Source organism: Neodiprion virginianus, chromosome 7 (genome assembly GCF_021901495.1).
Source record: "Neodiprion virginianus isolate iyNeoVirg1 chromosome 7, iyNeoVirg1.1, whole genome shotgun sequence".
NCBI lineage: Eukaryota > Metazoa > Arthropoda > Insecta > Hymenoptera > Diprionidae > Neodiprion > Neodiprion virginianus.
Window position 1 is genome coordinate 24,502,788 of NC_060883.1, and position 12,707 is coordinate 24,515,494.

Genomic DNA, 12,707 nt, shown 5'->3' on the forward strand with positions numbered 1-12,707 from the left:
ACAAGGTTTACGTTGCGTTTATCGCACTACTATTAACTATTAGCCGTTATTATTCCTAATACCGGGTCCAGATGATACGTACAACGCCGTCCGAAGGCAGGCATACAGCATCTACGTACACGTACCCGATGTACAACAACCTGTGTAGAGCAGGCACGTACAGGACTGTAGCTCGAGTGACGCCGTCGGGGGTCGTTCGAGTGGCGCCCCCGTCATCATCATCATCATCATCGTCATAGTCATCATCATTGTTATTATCGTCACTGCACCGCATCACGGTGTTCGGATATAGTTACCTGGACGGTTCGCGTGCGCCAACCAATTTGAGAAACGGAACGGAACGCAACGTAGACGAAGTTACACGTGTACCTGTCTATGTACTTAAAAAGTACGTATAGGTACCTTATAATACCATCGACACGGGTGTCTGCGGTTTTCATCTTTCTGTATTCACCTCCGTTTACCAGTTTCTTCTCGCGTAGAAGTCTATGTAGGTACGTACCTAAATACCTTTGCCACAGGCGTATGTATAGCCTGGTGTAACCTACGTACATACCTGTATAAGCGCAGAGCTCGTCCCACCAACTCCTCCTTTATACGGCCCATAAACCTCCCCCCCCCCCCTATGCCTTGACTGCAGCAGCATAACACCGAAGCTCCGAGAGCGGGAAGATTAGAGCACCATTTATTTCGGCATTGACGACCCCGCCCATGAGTGCAGTGCCAAGTAACCCCCCGAGCGTAGGAATTAGGGAGGTGAATCGGTACCGCACGCTTGTGTAGGTATACGTATTTACCTAATAGTTACCACCCACCCACCCACCCACACGCCTACACAACGCATACGGATGGATAGGTGTATCTGTATCGTGGGAATCGAGCTGTTACGGTAAACTTCTTGCTTCTGCACAAGTATGTACATGTATTATTAGGGTGGTCCATTTTTTTACTTTTAAAGTGCCACTCGAAAAATCTGTGACAAATACTGAACAAAAAATAAACCAATATACGTACAAGTCCGTAAGGTGTGCGTATAAAAATAAATAAAAAATATAAGAATAATTGATAGCGCCCCCTAAACATTTTTCAAGTGGCACATTAAAGAAAAAAAGGTTAACGACGGACCTACGCTAATGTATACGTTGTGTATGTATAACCCGTCGTACCTACGAAAGATTTAATTTTACACCACATGCAGGGGTTCAACCCGATGGCTGAACAGTCCGACTTCAATTCCGTCCCCCTCCGCCTCGATAAGCCTCCGGCGCTTTTGATTCGAACTTGATGATTCCATCGAGTATTTCTTTTTTCATGTTTCTACTTTCCAATTAAGCCTCTGGTCGAACATTTGCCAAATTTCCGGATCGTAATTGATGGTGCAGAATTGCAACGTCGTGGAATTCTTTAAATTGTCAGATTTTTCAAAGCTGTTATACGGTTGACGATTGACATTTCGACGAGAGATCGAGGGAAATGAGAAAGCATATGATCTTTATAGGTTGCTAATTCGTGTACATAGAAATTGTTACCTATCATCGCATCGTCTAAATAACATTATACATATAGCAAATGATCGTTATAATTGTAGAAATAATAATTGAATAGCGTGTGCAGGCTATTATTATACGGGCATTAGACTGATTATTCTGTTAGGTCGCACTTCGGTTACATAAATTGTCAAAACGCATGCGAGACAAAAATATGCAGGAATAAATAACCGCAGCTTAATTGCAGTGCAAGGATTTATAATAAGTAGGTAAATCTATCTTGCACACTCGAGATAAAATTAACGTCCGAAATATGAGCCATACGTCCATTTCGTACACATCGTATATCTTTCTATACGCCACAATATATCTGCGAGGTAGGAAGATGGGTATGAGAAGATGGGAATTGGGTCTAGGTCTTAATAAGATCAAAGTTGGAGAGGTCTTTTTATCTCTCCCTCTTTCTCTCACTCTCTCTACGTAAGACGAGAGGTGCGTCATTATCCGTTGGAGTTATAATACGCCGCCACGAGTATCTGTACCGCGCAGGAATGGTTCTTCCCGCGGTTTGTAGTCGGTCGTTCAATTTTTATCGGTAGCCGAGGGGTTTCAACCCTTTCGGTCACACATTTTTTAACTCGATATTTCGGCTCTAACATCTCGGGTTATTCTCGGTATAGTTACTCGGGGGTTTTTGGGGTCACTGATCACGAATCTGAAGTCGGAATTTGATCATTTCAAAATACAAAACAGCGGATCCAATATGTCGAATATAAAATCGACAAAACTATCGTAAATTCGGTGATCGACTGAAGATCTTTTGGGTTATACGAAGTAACAAAGATCATTTGAAGCTGTAAATAAACTGCGGTAGGGCTAGGAGACAGAAATTTTTTATGCGGAACGCTGAGCAACCGCGACTGCGACTGAAAGGGATAATCGGCAGACCGACGATGAGAGAGGGAGGTAATCGCCCGGATCTGTCACGACGATCCGTTCCGAGAGCGCATTTATACGATGCGTGTACACACGTCACGGATCGCATAATGAGCAACGAACAAGGAACAACCTCCTCAGCTCGTTCGAGAACTCCGGCGCGGTGTAGCGCGGCAATAAGGAACAAGAAAAGAGCGAGTAGAAGAGATTCTTCTCCGTCGGCGCGGCGGCGCCGGCGGCGGCTTCCAATTTTCGTGTATCGGCTAATAACACCGCGGACCCGACGACCGCCTGCCTTCCTTGCATGCTCCGGGGCATCCCCGAGCAAGTTATCCTCCTCTCTAAAACTTCCAGACAATTCCTTCGTTTCATCCGTCCGTCCGCGTTGTTCCATGCGGCGAAACGCCGAGTAGAAAAGCGTATTCGAAAACAGTTTCGCGAATGTCTATATTTACAATACAATACATGATATGTACTACGTGCAACCGTGTCTGGTACTTTTCGAGCGAACGTTACATTACACACTTGAGCGATCATGATCGGTCACACAAAATGTAGTTGTGGTATTTTATTTATTTATTTCTTTTTTCTCGTCAAATTTACCGCTACCATGCAAAGAGGAGAAATGATTTGTGACCAACTAAGTAAGTAACGAACGATGACTGACGGATTGCCAGCGATCTTCGGTTTATTACGTTATTAAATCGACCAGCGCGGGGGGTTGAAAAGGGATGCCTAAAAAGATTCCCGGATCAGTGATTACCGCGCGCGGATATTTTGCGTGTGGATAATTGCGATCAAAGATATATATCGTGGTTGAGCGGAGAGGAAAAGGGTGGGTTACAAACACGGGGGTTTCTGGGTAACGCGGTAGCTTATCCTTCGTCTTATAGATGTATGAGTATGTGTGTATGTACACGGTATAGTTAGTCGTTATAGCCGGGGGATGACGTGAGTCACGCTCGCGATCGAAAACGTCCGATCATTATCATCATCATCATCATCATCATCATGATCATCGCGTTTTCTACAGTATCGCGACCGAAATTCCCAAGGAGGAGTTTCCGTCTGCCTCCTCCCAAGAGTCTGACGTTCCTCCGCGTCTCGCGAACGCGAGGGAGGGGGGGGAAGCAAAATTTCGCCCTTTTCGAATATCTGCGTGTAAATTCCTATGTAATATGTATGCAATTTCGTTATGTCGGTGTACACGGGAGAACACGCGAGGATTCGCCGCGCGCGCACAGACACACAGACGCACACACGGGGTGTTTACGTAGGATATAGAGACTTACTCACCAGCACGTCCTGAAGTAGCTCGTGTTCGTCGAGGAGGATCACCTTGCAGTGGAGGAGGCGAGGCCTGCGGCGACCGGCGGGCCGCAATCCCGGACACAGCCATTCGACAACCATCTCCGGCTATTCTCCTCACTTATCGCTCGTGTACGACTCGTCGTGAGTTGTACGGATATCTTCTTCTTTGCTCCCTCTTCGTTTCAACCCTTCGCCGCACATGCATACGTACATACGTATATGTATATATATGTCTGCCGTGCTATCTGCTATCTATGCGGTATTATACGGACGTGTATATTATACCTACAGAGACGATCAGAGCGCCACTTTCTTCCCGCTGCACCGCAGTCCTTAGATGCTCTTTAAAATCAGTTCCCTTCCTCGACGTCCGCCAGCGGTATCACGCCTCGTTCCTTCCCTACTCACTCGCTAATATTTCTCCGTCCATTTCCATCCTGTATTAAACAAAGAAACAAGAAAGCCTTTACCATTACGTAAATACGTGCACTCTTTGTAAATTGTTAGTCGGAACATGGTTGGTTTGATATTGACACATAATTCGTAACGGGGAAGCGCGGTTATACTGGGGTATTGCAAATTTTTTTATTTTTTTTTTATTTAGTACGCGAAAATAGAATATCTCAGCCAAACGTGAGCGTTTAATATTAATATTTAGAGGTGCCTATTTTATTTTTTCCACTTTTCATCTGAATAACAAGCAAAAAAAAAAAAAAAATTGGAAAAATTGTTGAATTTGTTTTTCTAGTCCACGGCTTGACTTATAAACTATCTGAATACAGATTCTTATAAGAAATTTCACGCTCTTTAAAAAATTATAGAGATTAAATTTTCCCAACTTTAACCGATTAAGAGGTATTCAAGATGACTATGTTCATAGGCGAATCTCTCTTAATCGGTTGGAGTCATGAAAATATCTACCTCGGTACTTTTTTCATACAGCGTGAAATTTACCATAGGAACCTATATTTGAATAGTATTTAAGTCAAGCCGTTTAGGATAAAAAAAAAAACAAATCCAAAAATTTTTCGATTTTTTTACCCGTTACTTAAAATAAAAAAATAACATAGGCACCTCTAAATATCAATATTAGGCGCTGATATTCGACCGAGTAATTCTATTCGAGATGCTCTACCGAAATATTGATGGGCGTTTGATGAAAAAAAAAAAAAAAAATAACATTATTTTTTTAGAACACCCTAAGGCATACCAATAATAAAGATATACCGTATAAGTAGGTAAGTACATAATTATGCGTGTGTAATGTTTATGTGTACGATAAGAGCGTGACATGGGTGTAGGTCGATAGACGTACAGTTTCGTCATGTGGTCCGGGCACAGTTCTGAACGCTTCTCCCGACTTCTTGCTCATTCAGACTACCGATTCTGAATCAGTTCCATACATCAACGCCCGAGACGATCGTTGTCTGCGGTGAAAAAGTGAAAGCGCTCTTCTTGGCCTGGACGTTCTCTCGCGCTTGAGTTAGTCTTTCCTAACACTGTACCTTTCTTTCAATTTTTTTCTTTCTTCTTCTTTCATGCGCATTTTTTTCATGCACCCTTATCGCGGTGCATTACCGACCGTACGTTCCTTGCCCGTCTAATACAACAATATCAGGCCGGACTATACCTTATAGCTACAACTTGCCGCGCATGCGGCGCGGTTAACCACGCTCTTCAGAGTCGTGTGTTACACTTACGAGTACCTTATACCTATTACGAGAAACTCGACGCTCGCTACACTGCGGATTTTTGCAGACGTCTATCCGCCCCCTCGTATCCACCGCCTGCATCCTCGCTAGCAGTTCGCGTGCCTCCCTCCAACTGTCCCCTTCTTCTTAGACCTCTTCTCTTTTCGATATGCCTCAAATTTTTTCGACAGTTTTATCACTCCGCATCCCGCTCATACACGGGATACATAAGATATCTACGTGTATACATATATATATATATATATATATATACATGTACCGAGGTATCGATCTGTCAATCTGTTCGTCTATCGCGAACACGTTTTTCCTCTGCGCTATCGAGTGTATACCTTGTACGCGATAAAATAAGTTCAGTCTTAAAAAGACGATGCCTACGGTGTCTAGTACGTAAGACGCGTACGTACGATGTACATGGAGAGAGATAATTATATGAGAAGAGATGCGGAATTAGCCACGACGACTGATCTGCACGCATGACACTCGCTAAAGCGTACGTCGGGAAGGGGAGTAAAAATCAAAATCGAAGCGAGAAGTTACAGGTATAGGTATGCAAATAAAGATGGAATGAGATGGGTGGTACGGGTATATCGTCGAGAAGGAGAGACGCGGAGTAAACCGAAGCGCATGGCTACTCGTCTTTACCGTTACTTAGCATCGGCGGCTTCGTACGTGTCGTGTACATCCATACATGCATAGATATACATAGGAGTACACGCGTCGTACGTGTGAATGTAGGTATGCTATGCCCGGTGCTCCGTACGCCGTCATGCACGCGCCTCTGCATATGCGACAATCTTCGTACATGTACAACGTACAGTATACGTATACCACGTGTAAAATTCTAACATTGCGCAAAAACTCGTCGATACGTGTATATATGTATTGTAACAAAGGTACGTACGCTCCTCAACCCTACAGATTCGAACAAGGGCATATTAAAAGTAGATAAATTACTTGGTTGCTGCGCCAACCGCTGTTATTGCAAAAACAGTCTTTCTCTAAACGTTAACTCGAGAGCGTCCATTTACTGGAATAGGTAAATGATTTTGCCGTGTATTTTCCGTGCATTTTCACCGCGTTTGCTTCGTTATCGCAGAATCCCTTTATTCTCTTGTAACCCAAAGTTACGATATGCATGGGCGTGCGAAGGCGCGTCCATTTATAGCGTGATGTACGAATACGTAGAAACGAATGTAGGTGTAAGCCCGGCGACAATTCGAGCATTGCGGTTCTCCCGCATGCGGCGTGGCTGCACGTCGTTGCTGCAAAGGAGTCATGCACCACCTCCACCCACCCCCGTATCAGCGCGGCACTCTTCCTTCTCCTTCTCCTTCTTCTTCGCGGCTGCACACTGCATACTTCGCGTTTTATAACGCCGCTATAACCCGGACGAGTAGTCTGCACAGCTCGCGGTGCTCTTCGCTCTTCGCTCTTCGCTCTCCGAACACGCACCAGACCAGACTGCGCAACGAAATCCAAAGAGTTCCTCGACTCGCTTGATCCTCGAGTGGCGCGCGTGCACGCGCATTATTCACGAGGTTTTAAGTTAACTGCGTTATCGTAACGAAACATTGGGGGAAAAAAAGGCTATTTTCTTATTTTGACAATGATTTCGAAGGAACTAAGATTGCAAAATATGAGTACGTTCAGTTTTATCACCGTTTACCGAACGCCTTCGATAAATGATGAATTCCTTTATTTGTAAATTAATTTTCGGCAACCAATACGCGTATGCGGAATTTATTTAATAACCATTTTTCACTTTCTTCCTGAAAATTATCGAGAGATAAAGTAAAGAAAAATATTTCGACGATAGTCGTATAACGCACGTTACGACATTGACGCAACCGATTACCATGAACGGTAAATCGAAGCGCAGTGCGTCGTGTATAATACGCGTCGTGTTCGGTAGATGAATAACGAGATGCGGCGGTCGTTTACCACGGCATCGGATATAACATATAATATAATATAATATCGTACAACTGATTTCTTTACGTAGCCGTGAATTACCGACCGCCAGCGGCACACCGCGAAAGTTTTATAACCTTATTACACCTACAGACATTATTCGTCGATTCCATTTGTACGTTATAGCTGGTGTTCGCGTTCTCGCGTGTACAGCACTAGTATTGCAACGATGATGGCGGTGCGATTACACGAATGAATAAATAAGACCGAGTACAGTCGGGTCACTTCCGGTTTGATCTTCCCAGGATTAGTTTTCTTTCCCTTTTATACTTTTCATTCATTTTTCTCCCTCCTTCCTTTTTATTTTTCTCTCACTGTATACCGCGAGGTACGAGATAATCATGCCTACAACAAGCAGCCGTACTATCCAAGGTATTACACTTAGATACAGTACACCGTATAATTAAAGCGCGAACGTTGCGCGTCTACTTTGCAATTTGTGAAAAGAATTCGTTTGAATCTACCGATTAAAAAGTTAACACAGTGTATATAATATATATAATATATATATGCATAGGTGTGTATATGTGTATATATATACATGGACGCAATATACCACGTGTACAATACACCCTATACATAATGTATTACACACATTCTCACTTACATCTGTGCGATTTAAAATTCGAATCATCCGCAAGACGTTGCCGCGACCGTACAGTCGCAGTGCAGAGCACAAAGAAAGAACCCGGAAGACGGCCGGGTTCCGGATTTTAATCGAAAAAAATGCTGCGGCAGATTTCTACCACCACATGGAGTCACGAAACGCGACATGTATAGAAGTCAGTGTTACAGGCATATATATATATATATATATATATATATATATATATATATATATATATATATATATACACAGCAATTCGCGAAATGGGAGGGACGAGGAGGAAACATTCTTGTCGCAATAAAGAACGAAAAATAAAATCTCTCTTCAGGGAGAAAAGGAGGAGGAAGAAGAAGAAGAAGAAAAGAAAGAGGCTAGCAGAGAGGTAAGAATATAAGGAACGAAATCTATTTGTTGTTTATATCAGCTAGAGAGTAGAAAAAAAGACATGCTCTCTTCGATTATTTTGAGTGCGGGGATATCGTGGAGGCTGCCGAGAGAGAGAGAGAGAGAGAGAGAGGAAATGAAAGGAGAGGACATCTCCATCCGAGGGTTTCGTTATTGCATAGGTACCATGCATATCTTCTACCACCGGCGGAGATGAATTCGACTTATTTACGTCCCTACACTCAGCCCTTATATAATAATATGACGTTGCACGTGTGTACATGCGTACATACGCACGTGTATTCCGAGCTCCTCGAAAAGCCGGACGCAGAGCCACGACGATAGGGTTGTTATACCTACAAGCCTCGTTAATACCGGGCTTAAAAGTTTCTCTTTGATATTTGCAGGTACATAAAGCTTTTTCAAACGCATCCTCAAGTGGGACGGCGGGTTTTAATGCGTCATACACAGTAACCAGAAGTTATACGCGTGAAAATATGCTACCGTTGTTTTCAACGTTCGTAATCCTTTCGATTCTGCCGACCGTTGGGTGTCGGATAAAAACGTCAAATTGAATTTCCTCGCGCTTTGCGCCATGCTTTCTGTCCGAAGAAATTATCCTTGACCGGATGAAAAACAAAAAAACAAAACCAACACATTGCTTACAAGCGTATGAAAAAATATATGAAATTATCGATTGCTATAGCCGAATACATCAATTCTGAAATAATAAAATTCATAATTAACCCGTTCGCTTTTTTGTAAATTATAGTGTACAACTTTGATTCTGGTTTTTTCTTAAACGATTTATTTGAGATATACCGCATATTAAATAATTGTCAAGTATATGAAATAGAGGTAAGATTTTCTAACGAATCCATTGCGGCTGTTCATTTTTTGCAATTATTCTCACATTGCGAGAAAAATACAAATTTTGAAGAAAAAGAAATTCAATTTCTGAAACTCGTCCAAAACATCTCAAAATCGTCCAAAAAGTGTTTCTTTACTCAAACAAAGGCATTTAGAGTTGATATTTTAATTTTAAAGTGAACGGGTTAATACCGCAAAAGGTGAAATATTACAGGTACGAGGTGTCAGTTTACCGACTTTTTTTTCACTTCAGCTCGACAAGCCTTAGTCAAAACCCCTGCATACCCATACAGCTATTATACATGGGTAATCGAGCGCCGTCGCGTATCAGAAAGCTTCCGCTATTCGCAATACTGGTTATACAGTGTGTGCATTTTAAAGATCGCTCGATGTTGGTTACATGTATATATATGTAAATATATATATATATATATATATATATATATATATATATATATATATATATATATGCATATATACATGTATATGCATGTGTGTATGTATACACCTACATAAGCAAAACTGTAAATCTCGTCGTAACGCCGCCCGAAACGAACGGAACGTTTAAGTAATTCATTCAGCAGCAGCAGCCTGCGTGTACCGAACACCCGAATCTCTTTTTTTTACTGCCGGATCATTTGTATGTCGTACCGACGTACGAAATTGAACGTTGCCAAAAGGCGAGGAGAGAGCCGCTACGATTACTGCCTCTGTGTTGTACGATAATAACCATAACGATAGCAACAATAACATACATATACTGTATAATATATACACGTATAACTACGTCCTTAAGCCATATCGCCGCGTTTGCATTAAATGCGCTAATTTCGTATACATACACGAATATACCGATTAACATACGTGTAATACGATAATGGTACTCTGAGGGATATTAATTTCTACGGGGAAATTCGAGCCCCGGGTACAATCAGGGATAGACGAATATCAAAGGAGCAACAATCCGGGGCTCGTCTATCAGATTCGAATGGATGTACGTACCGCCCTCCACCTCCTTGCCGCATGCTCGCCTTCCTTCTCGAGTCACACGAGACGCCAATTAGTCGTTCACGTAGGCATACGTCTGACAACTTTATATTTCGGCTTACCGCGTGGGTGTGAAGTACAATACCTATGCGTACACACACGTGCTGTATGCAGCACCGTGTTCCCGCCCATCCACACGCACACGCACACACACTACACGCATCACGTTAGTACGGCACGGGAGAGTTCTCCCGAACGTCGGGGAAACCCGGATTTACTCGCGAACGGCGAAGACAATGCTTCCCTCCCGCCGTCCGTATCTCCTCGTGCTTACACACCTGAAACGCCTCCTCGTCCTTTTCTTTAGGGTCAAAAGCCGACGAAACGCGGGCGTCAATTGAAAGGGATGAAACCTTGCGGGGAAGGAGGAGGGATGAAGATAAGGAGGAAAATGGAAAAACGGTAAGCGGCAAACATTGTTTCGTACGCAGCGTGAGGATTGTGTACAGTGTTAAAAAGAACCTAAAACCAGATAGTTTTCACTGAAAATTTCCCAGTTGTAGTAAGTTGATAAAACCTAAATCGTTCAGTTTATTAACTCTATCTATATTCTGTTTAAATTCAATTCGAATTGAAGAAAAATTACATAATGTAGAAAAAAATTTCCACAGTTTTCTCGACTAACAAAAGTAAACTCGTTACCTCAAAATATCATTTCTAATTCCCATGACAGAAAACAGATATTTTCAGTATTTCTCCATGACCAAAATTAAAAATCCCCCGACAATTCCAGGGTTTTCATGACCATTTTTGAATACCCCGACATATCCAGGTTTCCCAGATTTTTCAGGTGAGTCATCACCCTGTAGGACGTAGTTTGCTATGAAGATTTTTTATACCTGAATGCACCGCGCGGTGACTCGTTCCGTTCGGTTCTCGGTTTCCCAGTCGACTCTTCGGAACCTCAGATTTCACCGATTCACGTGCAGAGTGCGAGAGGAGAGTAAAAAACGAAAAAAAACAAGTATAACCGCGCACTCGTCGAGCGGTATGAATGAACGACGCGACGATCTCCGTTCAGCTGATCGTCCCACCTTATACTTATACCGCGCGTCTTTCTTACTACTATCAAATAGTGCAAACGTCACGGGAACGGCGGTTAAGTATAATCGGCGGCAAATCGTCACTGCGGAAGAACGTCGTCGGCTGACAAGGAGAATTTCGATGAAAAACTGTCGTGCATTCAAAGTCCGACTCAAGGTATCTACTACGTACGCATATACGTGCAACACACATAGGCGCGGATAATGGCTGACGATTAGAACGAAGAAGGACCGACCGCGACGCACTTCCAGCTTCCCTCGAGGCAAAGTGCGGACTACCGCGGACCGAGCCGAGAGGACTGACTGACACCGGTCGCCGGCAAGTCGACGATCCTCGCGGAGGACGAGGGTGGAGGAGGAGGAGCCGCGCGGAGAGAAAAGGACGAGACGGCGAGGTGCTGGACGAAGGAAGGAAGGGTGGGGGGGAGAGGAGCAGACGTAGGTGGCGTACGTACATTCCGATACGTACGTGTACACGTGTACAGTAGGACCTCGATTATACCAACAAATTCGGACCGAGCCTGGTTCGGATAACCGAAATGCAATTTTTATCGCAAGGTATGACAATATCGTATACCGCACAAATTTAAATCGACAAACGGTCCGTATTAAACATCGAAATACGTAATTATTGAACCTTTTTCGTACATCAAACGATTGTTTTATTACTTTGGTTTTACACAATCGTCTATTGTCAATTGACGAACGGCTGCTCGACATTTCTTAGCGTGCAACAATGCATATATTTCGCACCAAAAACCTAATAATTTTTTGCTCGATTTTTGAGACGGTGTTGAATTAATTGTGCATTCGAATAAATCAAGTCATGTTTCGTATAATTGAGGGTTCCGATAATCGAGGTTCTACTGTGCTTAGCCGTACGTCGACGAATGCGCGGAGGAGATGCTTGTCGTCTCCCCCCCCCCCCCCCCTCTGCCCCGTTCAAAAAAAATCTCCGTCTCCCTCATCTTCGCACCCTCGCCCTTCCTTTTTCTTCTTATCCGAGCTAGATTTTTCTCATCTCTTATCTATCTCATCTTTTTTTTAGAGTCAGTTGTCTGCATGCTCGGTCTGAAGGTGTTATTATAGTCGCGGTGTCCTTGTGTTAAGTTGGATTTTGTCAGATTGCAGGTCACATTACGAGTCGCGTTTACTCCAGAATTATAATTGATAATTTATACAATTTACGAATTCACGGAGAGTGGTTTTCATTTTATTTATTTTTATAGTGAGAAAAATTAACGAGTTGTTATAATGCGTTGTGCGATTGGTTTGAATTTACTTGGGAGCAACGCTTAGAACAGCTGATTACAATCGTGATTTTCAATTGGTAATTTGA

The 12,707-nt window shown here is 43.0% G+C and overlaps 1 protein-coding gene across 8 annotated transcripts in view; it reads right to left on the minus strand.

Moving 5' to 3' along the window:
* Positions 1-12,707, minus strand: part of LOC124308337 (band 4.1-like protein 4A) — a 53,672-nt gene that overhangs the window by 13,394 nt on the left and 27,571 nt on the right. For 3 of the 8 annotated variants that reach the window (XM_046770939.1, XM_046770938.1, XM_046770940.1), the window contains exon 2: positions 3,720-4,171. In XM_046770939.1, the coding sequence (XP_046626895.1) occupies positions 3,720-3,833 (114 nt within the window). In that variant the 5' untranslated portion in view covers positions 3,834-4,171. Of the gene's footprint in view, positions 1-3,719; positions 4,172-5,049; positions 5,333-11,164; positions 11,667-12,707 lie in introns of those variants that run through there. The other 5 variants (XM_046770942.1, XM_046770941.1, XM_046770935.1 and 2 more) reach the window with 4 other exon arrangements.